The 26,080-nt window shown below is 47.0% G+C and overlaps 1 protein-coding gene across 5 annotated transcripts in view; it reads right to left on the bottom strand.

The window, feature by feature from the left end:
- ACSL6 (acyl-CoA synthetase long chain family member 6) overlaps nucleotides 1–26,080 on the bottom strand; it is a 262,251-nt gene that overhangs the window by 144,864 nt on the left and 91,307 nt on the right. For all 5 annotated transcript variants that reach the window (XM_044280775.1, XM_044280774.1, XM_044280776.1 and 2 more), the window contains 2 exons: nucleotides 18,484–18,535; nucleotides 8,454–8,527 (listed from right to left, as the gene is read on the bottom strand). In XM_044280775.1, the coding sequence (XP_044136710.1) occupies nucleotides 8,454–8,527; nucleotides 18,484–18,535 (126 nt within the window). The remainder of the gene's footprint in view (nucleotides 1–8,453; nucleotides 8,528–18,483; nucleotides 18,536–26,080) is intronic.

The following is a 26,080-nucleotide window of genomic DNA, read 5'->3' on the forward strand; positions in this document are numbered from 1 at the left end:
AAAATATGACAGTTATCCTTTAAGGTTCATTCCTCTGTTGGAGGGTAAATGAGTAATAGGTTATCTAGATTGATAGTTCCTTCAAAGGTATGCTTGATATATTTGTCTAGCCATGTACCAACTTTTGCCCATTTATTGGATTCTGATCCTCCACTGTCTGACCTTGGAGACAACCCCGCTAAGTGTGATGGTGGGAGACGTGGAGGACTTGCCGCCGGGTCCTGAATTGTCAGACCTCAATGTCTTCGGGGATAATTTTGGTAGCTCTCAATGTCGGGACCCAACTCTATCCCGCTCCTGGGAAAATGTGTTAATAGTAGATGGTGAACCACAACAACCTGGGGCAGAGTCATTGTTTCCCTGTTTTGTGGTTCATCAGGATATGTTGTATCGAGTAAACCAACTACGGGGTGAGTCTACTGAACAGTTGGTGGTCCCCAAGGCTTATCGCAAACTTGTGTTAGATATAGCCCACCAACACGTTCTTGGGGTCACCTGGGGCTGCAGCAAACTCAGGATTGTATTCTACAGCGGTTTTACTGGCCCAGCATATTCAAAGAAGTGGAAGAGTTTTGTAAGTCTTGCCCAACCTGCCAGATAACTAGCCCCCAGCCACATTTTCGTAGTCCCCTAGTACCTCTCCCGAAGTACCGTTTGACCGAATAGCGATGGACCTCATAGGCCCAGTATCGAACTCCGCCAGAGGGCATCAACATATCTTAGTCATTCTATACTATGCCACTCCGTACCCGGAGGCGGTGCCACTGCGACATACCTCGGAAGAAACTCATAGCTAAGGAGTTAATGGAGATGTTTTCCCGAGTGGGACTACCTAAAGATATCTGTAAAGAATAAATCAAGGCAACTGGACTTACTGTAGATTTCTTGAAAACGTTTCACTCGTTCTTCCAAAGAGCTTTCTCAATTCTGAGTGACTGTACAATTCTTGTACAGTCACTCAGAATTGAGAAAGCTTGTTGGAAGAACGAGTGAAACGTTTTCAAGAAATCTACAGATATACCATGACCTGGATAAATGAGAACCTTCACAGACAGACTACCTAAAGAGGTTCTGACTGACCAAGGGATGTCCAAAGTGATGAGGGAACTCTTGCTGCACATAAAACAACTACCGACGTCTGTTTTACCATCTGCAAACGGACAGTCTGGTAGAACGGTTTAACCAAACATTAAAAAATATGTTGAAACGGGTAGTGTCTAAAGATGGGAAGGACAGTACAAGATGTACCCCAGGCCTCTACTGGGTTTTCGCCCTTCAAACTGCTATATAGCAGACATGCTCGTGGTCTTTTGGACGTGGTCAAAGAGGCGTGGGAACAACAACCCACTCCACATAAAAGTGTCATTGAGTACGTTGCCCAGATGCAAGATCAGATAGAGACAGTGTTTCCTCTGATGGAGCATATGGAGGCAGCTCAGCGAGCCCAGGTTCAGGTCCGGATCTTTAACCCGGGTGATCGGGTTTTGGTTCTGGTGCCGACCGTGGACAGCAAGTTCCTGGCTAGGTGGCAGGCGCCCAACGAGGTACTCGATAAAATTGGAGATGTAAACTACAAGGTACACTAGCCAGGGCGGCGAAAGCCGGAGCAGGTTTACCATGTGAATTTACTCGAACGGTGAAAGATAGGGAAACCTGTACAGAAGACAGCTCGCAGCCAGGTTTTCTAAGAGAAGAGGTACCAGCCCTTCTGTCTGATGCAAGAAAGGCGGCTGCCACAGTAAAAACTGCTGACAGCCTCTCCTCTAAACAGACTCAGGAGGCCAGGGAGTTCACTAGTCGGAACACAGATGTGTTCTCGGATCTCCCTCGACGCACTTCCTGTCATGGTCTTACCTCCTTGCTGTTCTCCTTCGTTTGACATGTGCTGGCGGCCATCTTGGTTTCTGGGTTTCTTGTAGCCTCCCACCCTGCGGCTCCTCCTTCCCACTGGGAGGAGCTGGATGCCTAGCTCATATATATAGGAGGTCTGTGGCTTCAGTTCCCTGCTTGGTCCTCCTGTGCTCACATGCTTCTAAGACTGCTGCTGCTTCTGGTTCCTGATCCTGGCTTCGTCTGACTACCCTGCTGATTCCTGATCCTGGCTTCGTCTGACTACCCTGTTGGTTCCTGATCCAGGCTTCATCTGACTACCCTTCTGGTTCCGGATCTCTGGTTTCGCAAGACCCTGCTTCGGTTTAGCCATCCGTTTGGACTTTTGCCTTACAGCTTTATTTTCAATAAAGCCTTCTTATTTCCACTCATCTCTTGTTGTACGTCTGGTTCATGGTTCCATGACATTAGGACCAAGCCATGAATTCTGACGGTACAGGGCCATTCTAGCTACCTACGCTGGTTGCCAGACTTGATCAGCAGGATCACCTGTTGGGTCGGTTCGCTGTGGCGTTGCAAACCCTGCTTGAACGCACGGCTCATTTAGCTTCCGTTGCCGATGGGTCGGTTGTCGCTCCTGGGCCCGCTCCTACTGCCGCTCCGGTTGTTGCGCCAGAGTCTACCCCGACACCTGTTGCTGCGCCTGCGGTGTTTCGGGGTATGACCGGTTCTGCCCCCCTTCCACAGCGCTTTGGGGGAGAGCCAACTCAGTGCCGAGGTTTCCTTAACCAGGTGGGCATTTACTTCGAGTTGCTGCCACATGCCTTTCCTACTGAGAGATCAAAGGTGGGCTTCTTGATCTCGCTGCTCTCGGACAAGGCCTTGGCCTGGGCCAGCCCTTTATGGGAGAACAACAATCCGGTGGTTGCCGAGTTTTCCGGTTTTGTTGCTTCTCTTCGGAAGGTATTCGATGTGCCGGCTCGTGCTGCCTCTGCTGCGAAGCTCCTTATGTCCATCAGACAGGGTTCACGATCCGTAGCTGAATACGCCATTGAGCTTCGTACCCTGGCAGCAGAGGTGGGCTGGAATAATGAGGCTCTGGTCGCTGCTTTCTCTCATGGTCTCTCGGATGCCTTGAAGGATGAGGTTGCAGCTAAGGACCTACCTGTGGAGCTCGAGTCTCTTATTTCTTTCCTGATTTTGATTGACACCAGACTCAGGGAGAGACCTTCCTTTCAGGAGAGCCTGCGGAGGCCTTCTAACAGATTGGCGCCTACGTTTGCTGTCCCACCCGTGCCTCCCTCTCCTCCCACGCCTCCTGGGGATGACTTGTCTGGGGGTGAACCCATGCAGCTGGGGTTTGCTCGCCTGTCCGAGGGGGAGAGGGTACTCCGGAGACGCGAGGGCCAATGCATGTACTGTGGTCTCTGTGGGCATTTTCGGTTGGCATGCCCGAACCGTCCGGGAAACGCTCGCACCTGAGATCCTGTCGGGGGCAAATCTTGGGTGGAGTCTCCTCGTCCCCGGTTTCCCGTGTTGACAAACCACTGATTACTGTTGTCCTCTCCTGGGTCGGGGGCTCGGTGACGACCCAGGCGTTGGTGGACTCTGGTGCTGGTGGTTTGTTCATTGATAGTGTGTTCGCTGCCGCCAATTCCATTCCTCTGCAGCCTCGAGGTTCCCCACTGGCTCTTGAGGCGATAGACGGCAGACCCCTTCTGCCGCCACACGTGACTCATGAGACCCTTCCAGTGGGGATGGCCATTGGTGCCGTTCACAGAGAGTCGGTCTGTCTCCAGGTTATTTCGTCTCCACACTACTCGGTGGTCTTGGGGTACCCCTGGCTCCAGAAGCATAATCCGACTTTCGATTGGAAATCGGCCGAGATCCTCTCGTGGTCACCGCAGTGTGGGGCTAGTTGCGTCCATGGGCCTGTCAAGTTGCTGTGTACTTCCTCGGACTCTCTGTTGCCTCCTGAATACGAGGAGTACCGGGATGTATTCGATAAGGTGCGTGCGGTTACCCTACCTCCGCACCGCCCATACGATTGTGCCATAGAGTTACAATCTGGTGCCGTTCCTCCTCGTGGCAAAGTCTATCCACTGTCGGTAGCGGAGAATGAGGCCATGGAGGAGTACGTGAGGGAGGCGCTTTCACGCGGACACATTCGCAAATCCTCGTCCCCGGCAGGGGCTGGATTTTTCTTTGTGAAAAAGAAGGGCGGTGAGTTGAGGCCTTGCATCGATTACAGGGGTCTCAATCGCATCACGATCAAGAACGCTTACCCGATACCCTTGATTTCCGAGCTGTTCGATCGCCTCAAAGGGGCCACGGTCTTTACCAAACTTGACCTGAGGGCGGCATATAACCTGGTAAGGATCAAGGCGGGCGATGAGTGGAAGACCGCGTTTAACACCAGGACCGGTCATTATGAATCCTTGGTTATGCCCTTTGGGTTGTGCAATGCGCCCGCAGTCTTCCAGGAATTCATCAACGATGTTTTCCGTGACCTGTTGCAGCAGTGTGTGGTGGTCTATTTGGATGACATCTTGGTATATTCTGAATCCATGGAGGCCCACATTCTGGATGTCAGACGAGTGTTGCAACGGTTACGAGAGAACAAGCTGTTCGGTAAGCTTGAGAAATGCGAATTTCACCGATCCCAGGTAACCTTCTTAGGTTACATAATTTCCGCTGAGGGGTTCTCCATGGATCCTGAGAAGGTTTCGGCTGTCTTACAGTGGCCCCAGCCCAGTGGTCTTCGTGCCCTGCAGCGCTTTTTGGGCTTCGCCAATTATTATCGGAAGTTCATCAGGGACTTTTCCATGCTAGCCAAGCCTCTCACGGATCTGACCAGGAAGGGCAGTAATCCCCAGGTCTGGCCGCCTGAGGCCATCCGAGCTTTTGAGGCTCTAAAGTCTGCCTTTGTGTCGGCTCCGATTCTGTCGCATCCCAACCCTGGGTTGCCGTTTGTCCTCGAGGTGGACGCGTCTGAGACGGGAGTAGGTGCCCTCCTGTCTCAGCGTAGAACACCAGAGGGTCCTCTGCTTCCTTGTGGGTTTTACTCCCGGAAACTGTCTTCCGCGGAGTGCAACTATCAAATTGGTGACAGGGAGTTATTGGCCATCGTGCAGGCCCTTAAAGAATGGAGGCACTTGCTCGAGGGCTCGGTGGTTCCGGTTCTCATCCTGACGGACCACAAGAATCTGACCTACCTCTCTGAGGCCAAGAGATTGACACCACATCAGGCCAGATGGGCTCTGTTCTTGTCACGTTTTAATTACGTGGTCTCCTACCTACCCGGTTCCAAGAACATCAGAGCGGATGCCTTATCACGGCAGTACTCCGAGCTGTCCGGGGAGGAGTCGATTCCGACTTCGGTCATATCTCCGAATCAGATCCTGGCCGCCATTCGCACCAGCCTGACCCCTCCCCTGGGTGAGCAGATTTTGGCGGCTCAATCTGGTGCTCCCTCTGGGAGACCCAACGGCAGGTGTTTTGTGCCTGAGGAGTTGCGCACTCGGTTGTTGCGAACCTACTCCAAGGCCGCGGGGCATCCTGGAAAGAATCAGCTGTCCTGGGCTGTTTCACGTCTGTTCTGGTGGCCTTCTCTACGTTCCGACATCGCCGCATATGTAGCGGCATGCTCCGTTTGTGCCCAGAGTAAGTCCCCTCGGCACCTTCCGTTGGGCCTTTTGCAACCCATAGCCACCGGGGAGCGTCCATGGTCACACCTGGGGATGGATTTCATTGTGGACCTCCCTGCATCCCGAGGCCATACGGTCATTCTCATGATAGTGGATCGGTTTTCCAAAATGTGCCACTGTGTACCTCTCAAGAAGTTACCCTCTGCACAAGAGTTGGCCTCGATTTTTGCCAGGGAGGTCTTCCGGTTGCACGGTTTGCCCAAGGAGATTGTGTCGGATCGGGGGAGTCAGTTTGTGTCCAGGTTCTGGCGCGCCTTTTGCTCCCAGTTGGGGATTCATCTCTCTTTCTCATCGGCCTACCACCCTCAGTCCAATGGGGCCGCAGAACGATCCAATCAGGCCTTGGAGCAATTCCTTCGTTGCTATGTCTCCGATCACCAAGACAATTGGGTTGACCTCCTGCCTTGGGCTGAGTTTGCCAGGAACACGGCGGTGAACTCTTCCTCTGGGACGTCTCCCTTCATGGCCAATTATGGGTTCCCCAGGATATTCCGGCTGTGGAGGATCACCTTTCCGTCCTACGTGCTTCTTGGGTACAGATCCAGAGGTCCCTTGAGGTCTCTGCGCAGCGCCAGAGACTCCAGGCTGATCGCAGACGAGCGCCCGCTCCTTCCTACCAGGTCGGAGACCGCGTATGGTTGTCCACCCGCAACCTTAACCTTCGAGTGCCCACTCCCAAGCTGGCGCCTCGCTTTGTTGGTCCCTTCCGAGTGCTTCGCAGGGTAAACCCGGTAGCCTATGCCCTTGCGCTTCCTCCTGGCATGCGGATCTCCAACGTGTTTCATGTCTCCCTCTTGAAGCCACTGGTGTGTAATTGTTTCACTTCCTCGATTCCTCGGCCTCGTCCGGTCCAAGTGGGCAATCGTGAGGAGTATGAGGTGAGCAATATCCTGGACTCACGCCTGGTCCGCGGCCGGGTGCAGTTTTTGGTCCATTGGCGTGGTTATGGTCCAGAGGAGCGTTCCTGGGTTCCCTCCGCAGATGTCCATGCTCCTGCCTTGCTCCGAGCCTTCCACGCACGCTTCCCTCAGAAACCGTTCCTTACTCCGCGGAGGAGGGGCCCTTGAGGGGGAGGTACTGTCATGGTCTTACCTCCTTGCTGTTCTCCTTCGTTTGACATGTGCTGGCGGCCATCTTGGTTTCTGGGTTTCTTGTAGCCTCCCACCCTGCGGCTCCTCCTTCCCACTGGGAGGAGCTGGATGCCTAGCTCATATATATAGGAGGTCTGTGGCTTCAGTTCCCTGCTTGGTCCTCCTGTGCTCACATGCTTCTAAGACTGCTGCTGCTTCTGGTTCCTGATCCTGGCTTCGTCTGACTACCCTGCTGATTCCTGATCCTGGCTTCGTCTGACTACCCTGTTGGTTCCTGATCCTGGCTTCATCTGACTACCCTTCTGGTTCCTGATCTCTGGTTTCGCAAGACCCTGCTTCGGTTTAGCCATCCGTTTGGACTTTTGCCTTACAGCTTTATTTTCAATAAAGCCTTCTTATTTCCACTCATCTCTTGTTGTACGTCTGGTTCATGGTTCCATGACACTTCCATAATCCAGCATGACATTGTCACTAAGCCTCAGGCAAAAGTCCGATTAAAACCATACCGGGTACCCGAGGCTTGGCGACAAGCCATATTTGAGGAGGTGCAGCCAATGTTGCAGCTAGACGTCATTGAGGAGTCAAAAAGAGTGAGTGAGCCAGTCCTATAGTATTCATACCCAATCCGGATGGGACGTTGCTGTTTTGTAACGACTTTAGAAGACTTAACAAGGTTTCCAAATTCGATGCGTATCCCATGCCCCGGGTGGATGGGCTCGTCAAGAGGTTAGGAGAAGCCCGGCATTTTTCTGTTTTGGACCTCATGAAAGGGTACTTGCAGGTGCCCTTAACGGAGGCTGCCAAAAAGAAAACTGACTTCATCACGCCTCACGGGCTGTATCAATATAAGGATTACCCTTTGGTCTGCATAGCGCCCCCTCCACTTTTCAGCAACTGATGGACATTGTGTATTTTGCAGATCGCACATGACTGGCACTATGATAGAAATGCCTTTTCTTGTCCATGTCTGTGGGCAAGAATAGGACATGTTCTATTTTTTTGCAGGGCCGTGGAATGAAAGTGTGGATGCGGACAGCACACTGTGTGCTATCCGCATCTCTTGCGGCCCCATTGAAAATAAACGGGTTGAAACCTACAGAACGGATGCGGACCCATTTTGTGGACATGTGAATCGGCCCATGGTGCACCCAGGCTATTTATGTATTTATCTACAAGCATATTTTATTTTATTTTTTTTCTCTGGGACCCACACCTGTCTCTAGAACGGGGCCTCCAAAGTGAAGTAGTGTGCTCTCCATGGACTTCTATGGTAGCTCTCAAACAAGTCAAGTAAGAACACTCGGATACAGTAATTCCGGAACTCCCATAGAAGGGAATGGAGTGCGCATCACTTAAGCGTGTCCACCTCTCTATTCACCTCTATGGGAGTTCCTGCTATTTTCAACATTCTCATAGAAGTGAATGGAGGTTGACACTTGTGCTGAGATCCCTCGTTCACTTTGGAGGCCCTGTTCTAGAAACAGGTGTGAGTTACAGAGGTAGGTCCCACACCTGTCTGACTTTGGTGGCATACCTTAGTAATATGGAACCAATGTGTGAAATGGGCCAACCCTTTTAAATGCACTCATTCAAGCGATATTTGCATGTCGGGATCAATGTATATAGTCTTTTACAACTTTTCAAGTGAAAATATGCACATAACCACAGTTACTGGAGTGGTTACCAAGTGTGAGTTTCAATAAAGATATTATTGGCAGTAAGACAAGTGAAGGTTATAAATTGTGTATGTGGCACTGGTAAAGAATTTTGTGTAATATCTATGACGCCTGTTGCACAGGCCTAAAACACTTTTCAAAGTATTCACCTCTGTAACTTTTAAAAAGCCAGAAAAGTCGGCTACAACGTTTCCGTGGGTCAGCATGGCACCTTTGGGATTGCCTAAAATAAAAAAAATAAATAAAAAACTAGACATAAAATATTCCAGACATATTTCACTAGATCCCATGTATAAAACAAGTTAGTAGTTGAAAATGTCTTTAAAGTGAAACTACAAGCAGATACAAAGAAGCTACTAGGGTCATTTAACATCTCAGAACATTTAACTCATTCTCTCTGGTCAATCAAATTCAAGTTTGCAAGGAACTATGTAGACTATAAATCCTTAAAGCATATCTAACCTTTCAACATTAATCAGTAGTACAGTGTGTACATGAGCAATAACACTATTTCTTGCCATTATACAGTATAATTAGTTTGTGCCATTTTTTAGCAGTTTTGTCCTCTGTATGCTAGACTGGTTTGCATTTCTCTCAGATCTGGTGGCTGGAGACTAGCTCCCATCTATAACGGTCACGTACACACACACACAGGGGGGAGGGTAGTGACCACTGCGCTCCACCCTCACCCCTGCCTACTTGCCTCACGAGTCCTGATGACAGGGGACAACTGGACGGCAGTCCCTAACTTAGAATACGTGCGGGAAAGACAGACAAGACAAATAACAACGGATAGTGAACGGACCGGGTCAAAACCAAGAGGACAACGCAGTGCAGAGGGATAAGAAAGAAAGAAAGGTCAGAAGAAGCTGGGGTCATAAATACCAGGAGAGTCGAGAAGTACCAAAGGAGTCCGCAAATAGTCTGGTAGAAGCTGAGGTTAATATACCAGGAAGGATGCGCAGTACAGGAGGAGCAGGCAAAGGATTGTCAGGGAACAGGATCAGGAAAGTACACAGGTATCCAACAACTGAAAGGAACCTAAATTAACAGGCAACCTGTGGCCAACCGGCTGCCAGTATTTATAGTGGGGAGTGAGGATCATGTGATGTGTCCAGCGTCACATGACCGACAAACCGACCAGTCGAGCACCGAGTGATCAGCTCGGCGCTCAAGGCAGACCTAGGAGCAGGAAGCCTCCCAGCTGCCCTGGGAACGAGGTCAAACACAGATCCTCGCTCCCGAAGCTAAGCAGCAGGTCTGCGGCTGATGGAAGACTGAGTGCGCCTTCGGCACCCCGTTACAGTACCCCCCCTTTTACGAGGGGCCACTGGACCCAAGACTTCAAGCGATGGCCTTTCAGGGAGTTCTAAATGAAATTTTCGAACAAGTCTAGGAGCATGAACCTCCCTGGCAGGTACCCAAGATCTCTCTTCAGGTACTGCAAGGAATTACGCACCTTCCTGACAGCCACAATTTTAGACACCACATACTCAACAGCATCATTAACAAGAACCGGCAGAGGCGAGGCTTTCGATGGTACTACCGGTTCAAAATATTTTTTAAGTAGAGATTTATGGAACACATTATGAATGTGGAATGACTAGGGCAGCTCCAACCTAAATGATACCGGGTTAATCACCTCCGTGATCTTATATGGTCCAATAAAATGAGGAGCAAACTTTTTAGAATCTACCTTAAGAGAGAGATTCTTGGAGGAAAACCATACCTTATCCCCAACCTGAAAATTCACCCCCCTTGAACGTCTCCTATCGGTCTTGAGTTTCTGAGAACTTTGAGCCTTTTCTAAGTTCGATTGAACCCGGGCCCAAACTGTGCACAGTTTAGAGGAGAGTCTCTCCGCCTCAGGGTTAGAGGAGGAGACGGATGACCCAAAATGAAAACGGGGATGGAAACCATGGTTACAAAAAAAAGGTGAAACCCCAGCCAAAGAATTGACACGGTTATTTAAAGCAAATTCAGCCAATGGAAGAAATTTCACACATAATTGCTGGTCATCAGCAACATACAACCTCAAGAATTGTTCCACAGACTGATTAAGGTGTTCAGTCTGCCCATTACTCTCAGGGTGGTAGGCAGAGGAAAAAGACAATGAAATTTGACATATTTGACAGAAGGCCCTCCAGAATTTGGACACAAACTCCATCCCCCAGTCAGAAACAATATTTTCCAGGATACCATGCAATCGAACAATTTCTTTCACAAAAATAGACGGCAGGGTTTTGGCATTCGGGAGTTTAGACAGGGGAATGAAATGGACCATCTTGCTAAACCTATCGACCACTACCCAAACTACAGTCTTACCCTCCGCCGGCGGTAGGTCAGTTATAAAGTCCATCGAGCTATGGGACCAGGGTCTACTGGGAATTGGTAGGGGTCATATGTTACCAGCAGGGCGAGTCCTAGGTGTCTTGGACCTGGCAGAAACCTCACAGGCTGACATGTAGGACTTGACATCCCTAGTTAGAGTGGGCCATCAATAAGATCTAGAAACCAGATCCTTAGTGCCCTCAACACCCGGATGTCCACAAAAGGCAGAATCATGACACTCACCCAACAGCTGGAGACAAAATTGTACGGGAACAAACAACTTATCTGTTGGGGTGGATACCGGTGCCAGATGTTGTTCAGACCTAATGCGAGCCGAGATATCCTGGGTTAGAGCTGCTATGAAGATTTTTGCTGGTAGGATGGATTCAGGTGGTACCTCAGTAGGTTGAAAAGCATGGAAGCTCCGAGATAATGCGTCCGCCTTCACATTTTTACTTCCCGGCCTGAACGTAATGGAAAAATCTAAACGAGTAAAAAACAGAGCCCATCTGGCTTGAAGGGGATTCAACCTCTTAGCAGACTCGAGAAACATAAGGTTTTTATGGTCAGTGACAACAGTTACACAATGCCTTGCCCCCTCCAGAAAATGCATCCACTCCTCAAATGCCCATATAATGGCCAGCAGCTCCCTATTCCCTATGTCGTAGTTTCTCTCAGTCGTAGAGAATTTCCTGGAGAAGTAGGCACATGGTCTCAGGTTAGTGAGGCCAGCAGGACCTTGTGAAAGGACTTCTCCTGTGCCGTTCTCGGACGCATCCAGCCCCACAATAAAAGGTCTCTCCTGATCAGGCTGGATCAGAATGGGAGCGCTACTGAATGCCTTTTTTAATTTTTCAAATGAAGAATTAGCCTCAGTAGACCAATTCTCCAAATCGGCCCCTTTCTTAGTAAGGTCGGTAAACGGTTTAGCAATTACGGAAAAATTCATAATAAATTTACGATAGTAATTGGCGAAACCTAAGAACCGTTGTAAGGCCTTTAAGGATGAAGGTCTTACCCATTCATTAATTGCTAGTACCTTACCAGGATCCATCTTGAAGGCGTGAGGAGTCAGAACATGCCCTAGAAACAGAATCTCCTGTACACCAAAGACACATTTCTCTTGCTTAGCGGATAGCTGATTCTCCCTCAACACCTCTAATACTTGTTTAACATGAGACACATGGGATTCGAAGTCAGGAGAGAATATCAAAATTTCGTCAAGATAGACAATAACAAATTTACCTAAGAACTCCCTAAGAATGTCATTCATGAAGTTTTGGAACACAGCTGGGGCATTGCTGAGTCCAAAAGGCATCACCTGATATTCAAAGTGTCCTGTCGGAGAATTGAACGCCGTCTTTCATTCGTCTCCCTCCTTGATTAGATTGTATGCCCCTTTCAGGTCAATCTTGGAAAACCAGGTTGCCCCCAGAACCTGGTTAAATAAATCTGGAATCAATGGGAGTATCTATTCTGGACAGTGATTTTATTTAATCTCCGGTAATCGATACATGGTCTAAGACCACCTCCGGGGTTGGTGATAAGAATACATCAGAATAATCCCTAATAACAGTGGGTAAAGAATCAGACTTTACTGAGACCCCAGCCTGTACCACGGACAAGCACAAGTCACACTTAGGCCCCCATCTCACCAACTCCCCCTTGGAACAATCTATAGTGGGGTTATGTAGTCGGAGCCAAGGCAACCCTAGTACTACCTCAACCGGTAGGTTCTCCAGGACAAAAAGGGAACATCTCTCTGAGTGGCACACACCCAAGGTTAGAGAAATCTCTGAGGTACATGAGCTCACCGTACCACCAATAAGAGGAGTACCATCAATAGCCATGACATGGATAGGAGTTGGTAAAGCAAACATTGGAATACCCAATTTTACAGCGCACTCAGAGTCAATAAAGCTGGCTGCTGAGCCAGAATCAATAAAGGCCGTACCCGGCCATTTATCTACCCCCAGAGAAATCGTAATGGGTACCAAAAGCTTACATTTAGAAAAATCAGGGTGTACCTGGTCTTTAGGTTGCCTTGCCTTAGGAGACTTGACAGAAAGGACCATCTTAGGACACTGGTTGATCCAATGGTCAGGATCTCTACAGTAAAAGCATTCTCCACGTCCACGGCAAAGATTCCCTCGGGTCATGCCAACCTGCATGGGTTCCTCGGTAGAGACCTCAGCATTGTCTCTGGGATAGGCCTCTGGCTGGACCACCATCTGGGAAGAGAACTGTAGTTCCTGTCGTCTCTCTCTAACCCGTCGGTAAAGTCGTGCAACAAGGGTCATCATCTCCTCTAAGGTCTCTGGAAGTTGATAACTGACCAGAAGATCCTTTAAATTATCAGACAGACCTGACCTGAACTGACTCTTCAGGGCTGGTTCGTTCCATTCTGAGGGGACACACCACCTTCTGAATTGGGTGCAATAATCCTCTGCAGGTAGATTGCCCTTAAGCAGTGCCTTTAGAGCCGTCTCGGCTACTAGAGCCCTGTCTGGTTCATTATAGAGGGTACCCAGGGCCTGAAAGAACCCCTCCACAGAAGTTAAACAACTGGTGCCAGCAGGTAAAGAGAACGCCCAGTCCCACCCTGTAGTCGGGAAATGATAATGCCCACACGTTGACTCTCGGGGTCAGAGGACACGGGGCGCAAACGGAAGTAAAGTCTGCAACTCTCCTTAAAAGAGAGAAAATTCTTCCGGTCTCCAGAAAAGGGTTCTGGGAGCTTAATCTGGGGCTCAAAATGCGGACTGGAGGCCTGAGGAGTGGAAGAACCTTGCCTTAACTCAAATGAACTGAGTTTTCCCCCTAGCTCCTGTACCATCTGCGTCAAATTAGAGACATGGTCAGTCAGGGTCACCAGAGGATTCATTATACAGTGGTTATTAGGCCTGTTAATCTGTAACGGTCATGTACACACACACACACAGGGGGAGGATAGTGACCACTGCGCTCCACCCTCACCCCTGGCCCTGCCTACTTGCCTCACGAGTCCTGATGACTGGGGACAACTGGACGGCAGTCCCTAACTTAGAATACGTGCGGGAAGGACAGACAAGACAAATAACGGATAGTGAACGGACCGGGTCAAAACGAAGAGGACAACGCAGTACAGAGGGATAAGCAAAGAAAGGTCAGGAGAAGCCGGGGTCATAAATACCAGTAGAGTCGAGAAGAACCAAAGGAGTCCGCAAAGAATAGTCAGGTGGAAGCTGAGGTCAATATACCAGGAAGGATGCGCAGTACAGGAGGAGCAGGCAAAGGATCGTCAGGGAACAGGATAAGGTAAGTACACAGGTAACCAACAACTGCACGGAACCTAAATTAACAGGCAACCTGTGGCGAGCAGGCTGCCTGTATTTATAGTAGGGAGTGAGGATCATGTGTCGTGGCCAGCGTCACATGACCAACAAACCGACCAGTCGAGCACCGAGTGATCAGCTCGGCACTCAAGGCAGACCTAGGAGCAGGGAGCCTCCCAGCTAGCACAGCTGCCCAGCTAGCACAGATCCTCGCTCCCGAAGCTAAGCAGCAGGTCTGCGGCTGATGGAAGACCAAGTGCGCCTTCGGCACCCCGTTACACCATCCTCTTCACAAAGGAAGTAGAGGAGAATCTGCTTCCTAATTTTCTCACACTCACTCAAGAAGTAGCCCCAGGATCATGGATGAAATTATAGAGAGAAACTGACATGTAAAGATGTTAATAAATCACTTGGGTTTAGTGACAAGCTTCCTATTTAGCTGCAGCACTCTTTGGTGTTTCTGGTGGAGTCCTGTCTCACTCAGCCCTTGCTCACATCTCCTCCCTCCATAGATATGCATGGCATTATTTAATATGATCCTTAAATGAGCAGACAGCTGTCTTGGTGTCACCAAGACAGATTTCTCAAAAATTTCAGTGACGCCATTGTTTTAGAAAAGGAAGGTGGAAGGGAAGAGGCATCTTATAACTGTAGAACAAGGTGTTTCTCTCTAATAACATATATTACAAAATGTCTTACAGAGTCTTGCACTACTGGTGTATGCAAAGTTGTGTGAAAAGTTAGTGACCATTTAATGAGTTTGTGCAACCTTTTTTTTATTATCATGGAAGCAGACAGAGAAAAAAGAAAAAAAGCTTAACACCTTATTACACACAAAAATAGCTGACATTTCTAAGGGTTAATGCACTATTTTGATAAATTCCCTTTTATTTAAAGCTGAAAGTCTGCAATTCATTCACATATTGATGAGTTTGCTTCACATCAATTGTATCGGTGTACAATGGCAAAATTATAAAAATTGTGCCACTGTACAATACTTCTAAACCCAACTGTAAAAACTGTGGGGCACATTTATTAAAAACCTGTGTTTTAGACACTGGTCTTAATAAGCTCTATAGTGCTGGCTTCTACATACATTCGGCATATCCACCGCTTATTCTAAATGTAAGACAGCTTCCTTGCCTTCTTACATTTAGACTATTTTCTACACCGAAACCAGGTGTAGAAAAAGACGAATGAGACGTGCCTACTGGCCTGTGCCCGGCCACACCATGCCCACTTCTTTAGACCTGCCGTGAGTGCGGAGAAGTTGCAAATTCTGCTCCAGATATAAGCAACAAAAGTGGTTGATATCTGGTCATAAATTACCCTCTATGTTTTGTACTATATACAAATAGATATATCTTGCTAAAAGTCCCTGTGTCTATAGTCTGCAGTTAGAGGACCCTGCAGTTTCTAATAACTATAACTCGAACTATAGCTACAGATACGAGCCAGGTCTTGTTTTAAAGCTAAGAAACTAAGCTAGCTGTGATACATCTGGAGATAGAAACTTCAGAAACCTGGTCAAGAGTGACCTGGCTCATATCTCTAGCTGGTATATAGCCTGTGATTAAGCAGATTGAAGTAGCTCCCCTTCAGCTGGCTCTCATGTCAGCCGACTTGGATGCAAGTGGCGCAGTGCAGACATGCTGCAGTGAGAGGAAGAGAGTTATAGAGCCGCCTCTCCCTGTGTAACTTTACATGAACCCAGGGGGAGGGGTAGCATGTACTTCTGTGCATGTTAGCAACCTCCATCAATCAGGGAGCATACTTTTCTTTTTCCGGACTACAGTAGTACTGAGAAGTATTGAGAAGGTGAATGCTTTCTAATCTACTCTTTGCCTGTATATGCTGACCACTTTAGTGATTCCCATTACACATTGTAGTAATAGTGATAATGATTACTACTACAGAGGAATAACTAATATATTTGACAAACAAAACTATAGTTTTCAATTAGTTTTACAAAACAAATGTACTGTATGCCCCCCCCCCATGATACCCATAAAAAGTTGACTCATACAGCTCTATCAATGAAATAAAAATAAATAAATAATAATAATAATAATAATAATAATAATAATAATAAATATATATATATATATATATATATATATATATATATATATAGGGCAATGCAAATTATAAGTATTTTTATTGTGCAAAAGTAGACCATAACAAACCTAGACCTATTTGGTATTATCCTAATAATTATTAGAATGATAATAAAGTTACTTATGCTGGAAGTGTAACTGCTATTTTTATTTTTTTTGTAATGTGTGTGGACAGTGATGATGACCATTTTAATATACTTACATTAATTAAATTGTATGTTTACAAGTGTATATTATAACTATGCCTATATAGTGTATAATGGCTGTTACTTGTCTCTCTGCCTTCACAATAGTGAATGCTCACTGCTTGCAGTAATTCATCTAGCTGTCCGCTTCTTACACATTGCTTCCTTATATATATATATATATATATATATATATATATATATAAAAAAATATAAAATATATATATAGAATCTCATGCTCCGATGCGCTCCCTTGCCCTATGCTAGATCGCGCAGGGCACAGGCTCTTTTGTTTACAATAACACACTGCCGAGCTCTGATGGGCTTGTTTTAGCACTGCCCGAGCTGTTTTACTGGCTAAGGCAGCACTAAAGCCAACCCATCAGTGCCAGTGACGTCACCGGGCTTCCTGGCAGCCCCATGGAGAGCCCGGTTCGTCATCTGAACTCCTGAAAATGCCTTTTCCCTGGGCGATTTAGAGCAGGGCAAAGGAGAGCACCGGAGCATGAACTGCTCCGATGCTCAAGTCAGGGGGGCTGCCTGGGTGAAAATGGAAGTATGTCAGGGTTCAGCTCTGACCCCGGACAACCCTTTAAGTCCAGACAGTATTATCTATATACACAGTGCATTCAAAAAGGCTCCATGCTGCTTTTTCCACATTTTGTTATATTTTGGCCTTGTGCTAAAATGAAAAAAAAATAAAAATAAAGTTATTCCACACCATGTGGATTTGGAGCTTTTCTGACATTCTTCTATGCAGTTCCTCTAAAGGTCTGTTAGGTTGGATAAGGTCCATCAGTGGAGTGCCATTTTCAGGGTTCAAGTCACGGCTCTGGTTGGGCCACTCAAGGGACATTTACAGAGTTGTCTCGAAGCCATTCCTATGTTGTCTTGGCTGTGTGCTTAAGGTAATTGCCTTTTTGGAAGGTAAACTAAACCTTCGGCCCAGCCCAAGGTCCAGAGCACTCTGAATCAGGTTTTCATTAAGAATATCTCTGTACTTTGCTCCAATAAAGCTTTCCCTCAACTCTAACCAGTCTCCCTGGCCCAGCCACTTAACTTCCCCCCTACCTCCGGCATGATGCTGCCCTCACCATGCTTTACTATTGTGATAGTATTGAATGGTTTGAATGGTGGAGTGCTGCAGTGATGGTTGAACTTCTGGACACAGGATCTTTGAGCTCAGCCAGAGTGACCATTTGGTTCTTGGGCACCTCTCTTACCAAGGCCCCTTTCCCCCAATCCCTTAGTTTGGTGCGGTGGTTAGCTCTAGAAAGAGTCCTGGTTGTTCAAACTTCTTCTATTTAAAAATTATAGAGGCCACTATGGTCTTGGGAAATGTAAGTATACCAGAAATTGTACCCTTCTCCAGATGCGTGCTTCCTGTCATGCCCTGGTCAGGTTATGTGCGGAGGTCTGCCTGGTTAGCAGCACGTGTGTAATTTTTTGTTTCTTTTGGGTTTGGAGTTGAGCTGTATCCGCCTCCCTTCAGGTGCACTTGGTGGGGTCGTTTGTGTACGCCCCTTCCCAGTGTCCTGTGCGGGTTATAGCTTCTTTCTTGCTCTGAGGAAAGGTGGATTTGCAGTTTCTGCTCAGCTACAAGATAAGTTGGTTATTGTTTTCCTTTTTTGTGTTCTGTCTAGGCTGTTAGAGAGACACCTGCCTCCTCCAGGTCCTGAGGAAGCAGGGTGCCTCTTTTCCCCTTTCCACCATCTTAGTGACTTTAGGGAATCTACAGCCTTAGGCATGGGGGCACGTTTATTCTCACCATTAGGGTCTGAACATGGGCACAGTAGTCCAGGGAGAGCTGGTAGGGAATTGTCAGGAGGTGACCTTTATTCCCAGCTTCTGGCCTAGACACTTGTTTTGTGGTTTTCTGTGTGTTTTTGTATCTTGTATCCTACCCAGCGTGACACTTCCACAATCCTGTCTCTGATCTCTCAAAGCAGTTCTCTTCACTTCATGGCTTGGTTAATGCTCAGTGGTGTGTCCACCAGCCGGAACAGCCTGCCGGAGTCCCTAAAGTACCCTACAAATCTCTTTTCACAATGTCATTATGGGGTATTGAGTGCAGATTAATGGGGAAACACTTTTAGCATGGGGGCAACAACATAACAAACTGTGAAAAAGGTGAGTCCTATAGACTTTCTAAACATACTGTAGGTATTGTAAATTGCTAATCACAAATTTCTCTTCTTTAAAGTAACAGAGAGTTAATCCATACTTACTCACCTGTTGTACCACTGGTGAAACACACAATAGACAGATCTTCGGGTGTAGGTGGCTGCAAAAAGATTTTTTTTTAAAAGTCACATTGGAGGGGACCAGAAATCAATTAACTGTAGTTATAAATAATTATATCGACCATAGGAAAAAAAATAAAAAATGCTTAGTAGCCTTGGCGTAACAGTTTCAGCATTTTTTTTTATGATAGCCCTTTAAAAGGGTTGTGCAGTCAGACTTAATTCAGCCCAACAATTAGCTGATTATCACAGGTCTACCTTCAGAAAGCCTCATCATTTGTTATTGCTGGAGGGGGGTACATCTGGTCATAAATTTCCCCTGGAGCAGCTGCTGTAAGGCATATGTAGGGGGATACTAATATACGTTAATTGGGTATTAAAGTGTGACAATGTATTTTTTGTTCATTTAAAGTCTTTTTAGACCGAAAGACTCCAGAATCATATCTGTATTCCAAATCATCATGGGTGTATTACAATGTGAACATTTCTTTCTGATCACTTGGACTACATTTGGTATCTGTGTTTTTATGGAAAAGAACAAAGCTTTTAGTTCATTATATAACAAATGGAAAGCTGGGTACATCTTTGAGACTAAATGCTAAAGGGTATGAAGCGCAGGGTAAACTAAAATACACTAGATATCAACGTTGGGTAGATTTTTGAATAAAAGTGACAGTAATGGTGTTAAGTTTTAAAAACAACAATCAAAAGGCATATGATTAAATTGATATTATTGGTTAAAAAGGTTTATATTGAAGAAATCAACTAATGAAAAGAAATCAAAACAAATATGTTTTTTTTCTTAGGGTACTTTCACACTTGCGTTGTTTGATTCCGGCAGGCAGTTCCGGCATGTCATTTTTTCTGACTGATCAGGCATTCTTCAAAGTTATCAGGATCCTGATCAGTCTGAAAAATGCCTGATCAGTCAGAAAAATGCATTGCAATACCGGATCCGTTTTTTCCGGTGTCATTTTGTTCACATTTTTAAAAGTCTGCGCATGCACAGACCAGAATACTGGATTTGTCAATGTGGCAATTTGAATGCCAGATCCGGCACTAATACAATCCTATGGAAAAAAATGCCGGCATTCAGGCAAGTGTTCAGTTTTTTGGTCGGAGATAAAACCGCAGCATGCTGTGGTATTATCTCCATCCTGAAAAGTCAAAAAGACTGAACTGAAGACATCCTGATGCATCCTGAATGGATTGCTCTCAATTCAGAATGCATTAGGATAAAACTGATCAGTTATTTTCCGGTATAGAGCCCCTAGTATGGAACTCTATGCCGGAAAAGAAAAACGGTAGTGTTAAAGTACCCCACAATGTATACAGATTTAATAGAACTAAAGCCAGTACTCTCTGCTCTCCACTGATGAGGGGCAATTAACCCAAAACAGCTGTCTGCAGATGCGGTGCTGGCTAATTTACTATCTGAGTTCTGTCTCAAGGCTTATTTAAAGATCTGAACATTGACTTATAGGATAGCTGCCTAACATCTTGTGGCATTAGAGGCAGAGCTTATTAAGAGCTCATTTGCATCCCTTTTATCTCAGAATTCCAGAGGAGCATGCATGGCCTTTAAGTCTCCTCACGGCGATTAAGACGCTCTCTTCTCAAGGAGAGATAATACCCCCTAAAAGGAAGTGATATAGCGATATAGGTAGCATTGCTATCACACGATAAAGGCCATCCAAGAGCATTGGGAAAAAAAATATTGATTGCCATTGTTTTTTTTAATGTGTCAAGAATGAAGATGAAGACCACCATGAGGTGTAAATTGCTAAATATATTGTCACAAAATAGCCAGTGTGAACCCACTGTGCCACATGACCAACCTTCTCTAAAGGCGCTGTCAAACTGAAAACCTAATTCTTTGCAATACCCCTGATGGTGGGGACTTTGCCGAGGGGAACACCAGGTGCTACATATTAAGGTGGATTAGTACACTAAGCAGCTGGTCTAGGCAGACCAAGGAGTACCAGAGCAAGGTACAAGATGTACAGACGTAATCAAAAGGCCGAGTTGTAACCAGGAGCGACTGTGCAGGACCAAGGACAAGGCATAGTCTTACAAGCTATGGGTCAGGGCAGGCGGCACAGATACAGGTCCATGTCAGCAACAGGAAAGTTGAGACATAGCAGGCAATGATCAGACAGACAGCAAAATCCAGAAGACAAGCACAGCTCAGGAATACAGGAACTAAAGACCTTTGACACTCAGGCACCCGGGAAGGGGGCTGGACCACTTATATAGGTGCAGGAGGGCTGGGATTGGTTGCTGGGATTGTAATTAATATGCATTTGTTCTATACGTTTGTTGTATTCTTTCAAATGAGGTGTGCACAACCACCCTATATTTTACAATTTTATTTCAAAGCAGTGTGGACTGACAAGTCATAATGGGACATCTGTTTGTTTTGTTTAATCCTTCCAATGGAGGTGGTGGGAAGTAAATGACACACAAGGAAAAATTTACTCCACCCCATCAACCAATTAAATTGCCATAGAGTTAAAACCCATGGAATGAGCTATACTAAACTTGTTTTGAAACCGAGTTACCTTAGATTGTGAGCCCCATTGGTGACAGAGTAAAGCTCGCGGAATATAACAGCGTTATAGAAGTGCGTAAAATGTTACAGCAGGAGGAGGGGGGAGGGAGGGAGAGCGGGAGGCGTCACAGCGATGTTACAGCAGGAGGAGGGGGGAGGCGTCACAGCAATCTTACAGCCGGAGGAGGGGGGAGAGAGGGATGCGTCACAGACGATTATGTGGCGGCGCTGAGGTCGGGAAAGGCGGCTCTGGGCACAAACGGTGGCGGGTGCGGGCGGCAGCTTGGATCCATTTACATCCCCTTGGGCACCTTATTTTTATGAATGACAGGTTAGTAATAGCGTATGTTTAGCAAAATGAGCCTACAGATTACATTTATAAGACCACATTAGGAATGGTTAAAGCTCCCTGAACATAACCATATTTTTATCTGGAAGGGGTGAAACCTGGTGACAGAATCCCTTTAAGAAGATCAGAAGCAAGGAAGAGTTCTATGAAAATAACTTGTTAGGGTACTTTCACACTTGCGGTGTAAGTAAAGAATGGCAAGAAAGAGATAACTAAGTTTTCAATGGCTTTTGTCACTAAATATCCAAGATAACTGTTCTATGTGTTATCAGAGTCAATTTCAGCTCTGCTACATCTGTCATTTATAGCTATATGTTGTTGTATCCAATGAATGCCCTCTTTATATAAGCGTTCCAGCAGAGTTGACCCTTTAAAACATAACTTTTACTTAATTATACTAATAAAATTACACCACCTTAGTGATTCACCAGTGAAAAAAATCTTGTGAAACAAATAATATAAAGCGATAAAGAATGTTTACACGGGGCAACCGGCCATTGATATGGCTATGGAGGTTCGGTGTACACAGGGCAGCAATAGGGGGAGTGCTGGAATGTCTAACCTGTCCCTGCACTCACCCTGAATAGACCCTCAGCCCAGGGACGTCCCCTGATGGTGGAGACTCCCTGTCCTCGTTCCAGGACTGACCGCCCTATGTATACCCTCCTCTCAGTAAGCAATACCTAGGTGCCCCGTAGAAACAATGGATATCTTCTGTGTCACAGGTAGATAATACCTGTATAGACAACAGCCCATATAGATAGAAAACTGAAACAGATATATTTAGGTGTAGAGGTAAAGATAGATCCTATAACTAGAGAAGCCCAAAAGAAACGTCACAATGGCAATGCGTTCCCGGGCTATTTCTCATCAGTACCCCGACGCGTTTCCCCTATTTCTAGGTTCATCAGGGGGTCAAAAAACAGTCATGGGTAAACCATTACATTAAGAGATAATTCATAGATATACTTATGATACACATGGAGGACATAGGACCAGACACGCAGATACATGTATGTATGTGGGACCAAGCGGACCATTGGATATATCCCACCTGTAGATGGAAGGTAGAGAGATATCAGGATGAGCGCTTGTTACAAAGTAATTAATATTTCCACCCACTCGGGTCACTTACTTAGTGTCCTGGACAATCAGATAGGTCAGAAGCCCATTTAGACGAGGGCAAGTGCAGTATCCAAAAGGCTGTAAAAACATACAGTATAAGGTTCTATTCCAGAATCAAGACCAATCAGATAAGACCACGTGGTCCCTACTTACATTTTTCTAGCGTCCCGGTAACCTCCTATGCCTCCAGATGGACACACACCAAATTACCTGCTTCCCTAAATACCCCATCCTCAGCTGTTTGAGTTTGAGTTTGGCGGTTACAGGATGCCAAATGAACCACTTCCAGTTATGGGACGCGTCTGCTTATGTCACTTCCGGTCTTTGGACCGCATGTGTACCTCACTTCCGCCCTTTGGAACGCAGGCGGACGTCATATCCGGTTTCGGGATCGCGCAGGCTTCTCGTCCGTTTTAACCAATGATGGAGTGCACCACCTCCGTCCCATGGACCGCAGACATCAATAGCATCCGGTGCTATGGATTGCATGGCCATGTCACATCCGGTATAGCGGTCAAAAGGCACTATATCTCTGATGTCAGTTGTCTAGACATCGGGAGGCGCTTCCGGCAATCGACTTGATCTAATATGCTACCATCCCAGTTAATGCCATCCACCGTTCAGTAGCTATCAAAATATGTTGATTAAAGCTATTAAACCCATTATGACGCCATTACAGTAGATATATGATATAACCATATTACAATAATAGTATATTAAGGTCTCTATCGCAAAAAGTGCTGGGTGATAGAAAAAAAATGTTACATAGTATTTCACTTGCGGTGCACGTCCTGGATAGAGGGCGATCAGTGATGAATGGACAGGATAGGTCTGACTATGATATGAGAGTTGCAGCAGTGTATATGTAAGTAGCCGATAGCTGTGCAGCTATGAGCTATGTAACAGGATATAGGGGCAAGGCTGTGGAGCATGTGAAATCAACAGGAATGCCCAAGGAGCCTCACAGGAGATGACAACAGTGAGTAAAAATCATAGATGAGCATTTCTGAGTGCATGTGAAGCAAAGCTGATACCAGTAAACTAACAAGTGAAATTTTATTATTTGCTGCATTACGGTAAGATATGGGGTTATTGATTTTTATGGCACAAAGGTGTCCATAGCCTTTAAAGACTATCCAAGCCGTCCAGTTGTCCCCTGTCATCAGGACTCGTGAGGCAAGTAGGCAGGGCCAGGGGTGAGGGTGGAGCGCAGTGGTCACTATCCTCCCCCCTGTGTGTGTGTGTGTGTGTGTGTGTACGTGACCATTACACCTTGTTTGTTAGTGAACATTAGTGATCAAAAAGTATCATGAAAACCATGGAACACACCAGAAAGGTCAGGGATAAAGTTGTGGAGAAGTTTAAAGCACAGTTAGGTTATTAAAAAAAAAAAAAAGAATCCCAAGCTCTGAGCATCTCGTGGTGCACTGTTCAATCTGAAAATGGTAGTATGGCACAGCTGTAAACATACCAAGAAATGGATATCCACCTAAACTGGGCAAGGAGAGCACTAATTAGAGAAGCAGCTAAGAGGCCCATGGTCACTCTGAAGGAGCTGCAGAGATCCACAGCTCAGGTTGGAGAATCTGTCCACAGGAAAACTATTAGTCATATACTTCACAAATCTGGCCTTTATGGAAGAGTGCTGTAAGAAGAAACAAGGAGCCGTCATTGACAGAAGATAAGTGTCACCGAGGTTCCTGGCCTCGGTGAGGTAAGAACCAGATTTTTTTTCCTGAAGTGTCAGTTCTGTAGTGCACAAACACTTCAGCTGTCAGAATGGTTGTAAAGCTAATCCGGGACGGTTCTTATTGGGAGCAGCCAAAGAGCAGGGTGGGTGGCTGTTCCCCACGGTTCCAGGCCGGGTTTTGGCTGGGATATAAAAACCCAGCCAGCATGTTCAGCTGTGTGGATTATCCTCCATCTGCTAGTGGAGTGCTGGCAGCCTGGGTGTTGGAGCTTGAGCGTTTGGGCCTGGACTAGGCCTGCTACATTGTTTATGGACAAAAGCACATGGACTTCTGCTTCCTTCAAGGACTTATGTGCTGCAGTCTGGTGTTAACAAACACCAGACTCAAGGTGACTGTTTTTCTTGAAACTGTTATTTTGTCACTATCTCTGTGTGAATAAAACTCTGCACTATTTAAGTTAAAGACGTTGTCATTGCCTCTGTACTGCGTCCACAAGCCTGTCTTCCAGAGCAATTCCCCGCATTTAGTGTCGGATGCGGGCAGGCCTGAAGGCTGAAAAGTTTTTGTTTTTCCTGGCACAATGCAATGTTGCGACCCATGTCCCCTGACAAAATGGAGGCGGTCGTGAAGGCCCTCGTGGAGGCTTACTTGCAGCAGCGGGAGGCTAATAAGCAGCAGCAGGAAACAAGCAAGCTACTATTGCAGCATGTGATGGTGTTGCAAGCTGCAGGAGCGTCCCATAACATCCACGATGCCCGGAAAGCTGTGCGCAGGGCGATCCCAAAGATGACCCCATCTGATGACGTCAAGACCTATCTAGCGGTATTCGAAAAGGTGGCTGTGAGAGAAAAGTTACCCCGAGACAGTGGGCTGAGGTCGTCGCTCCATTCCTGGCGCCTGGACCCCAGCAAGTTTTCTTTGATCTCCCTGATGATCAAGTGGCCGACTACCTGACCGTAAAAGGTGAAATCCTGGCGAGACTGGGGGTCAATGTGTTGGTCCGGGCCCAGTTGGTGCATCAGTGGGAATTTAACCCGGCTGAACCCGCTAGACCACAGTACTATGAAATGTTGCACCGGTTGCAAAAATGGCTGCAGCCTGACGTTATGACTCCCACGGCTATGCTGGACCGTCTGCTGGCGGATGTGTTCTGGAGGGCTTTGCCGTACCCTCTCCAGCACTGGATCGGCCAGGTGTCTCCGGGTAATTCCCTGGAGATGGTCGACCTGGTCGAGCACTACAAGGCCACCAGAAATCTACAGGGGGGTTCTTTTGGGAGGGGGCATTGTCAGGAGCCTGGACACATAAGGGCCGACTGTCCCCATCGGGGGGAACCCATGGACACCAACTATGGCTATCGCCAGTCATTATATGCCAGAAAGTTGTGTGCCACAGGAACCTCTGAGACTATGGACAATAGCCACCTGTGCCAGGTGGAAGTGGGGGGCACTCTGGCTGCTGGATTCAGGGAGCCTGGTTTCCGTGGCAAGAGCTGCCCTGGTGCGGCCTGCTGAGTATACTGGCCGAAAGGTCGGCGTAGTCTGCATCCATGGGGACTTAAAGGACTATCCCACCGCATTGGTCTGTCTAAAAACGGTGGCCGGCAGGTGGACTCATGAGGTGGCCCTCGCCACAGGGCTACTCTGGCCGGATATGAAAGTCACCAATATACATAAGACAGATGTAACACTAGCAGAGTGGCCAGGCTCAGGGGGGAGACCAGAACCCTGAAAACCTGAGTCCGAAGGGCCAGCGGTAGGGGTGACCGCCACTTCGGTGGAGGAGGGGGAGACAACCCCGCTAAATGTGATGGTAGGAGACATGGAGGACTTGCCGCCGAGGCCGGAGTTGGCAGACCTCAACGTCCCCG

The sequence above is a fragment of the Bufo gargarizans genome, chromosome 2 (genome assembly GCF_014858855.1).
Source record: "Bufo gargarizans isolate SCDJY-AF-19 chromosome 2, ASM1485885v1, whole genome shotgun sequence".
NCBI classification, from domain to species: domain Eukaryota; kingdom Metazoa; phylum Chordata; class Amphibia; order Anura; family Bufonidae; genus Bufo; species Bufo gargarizans.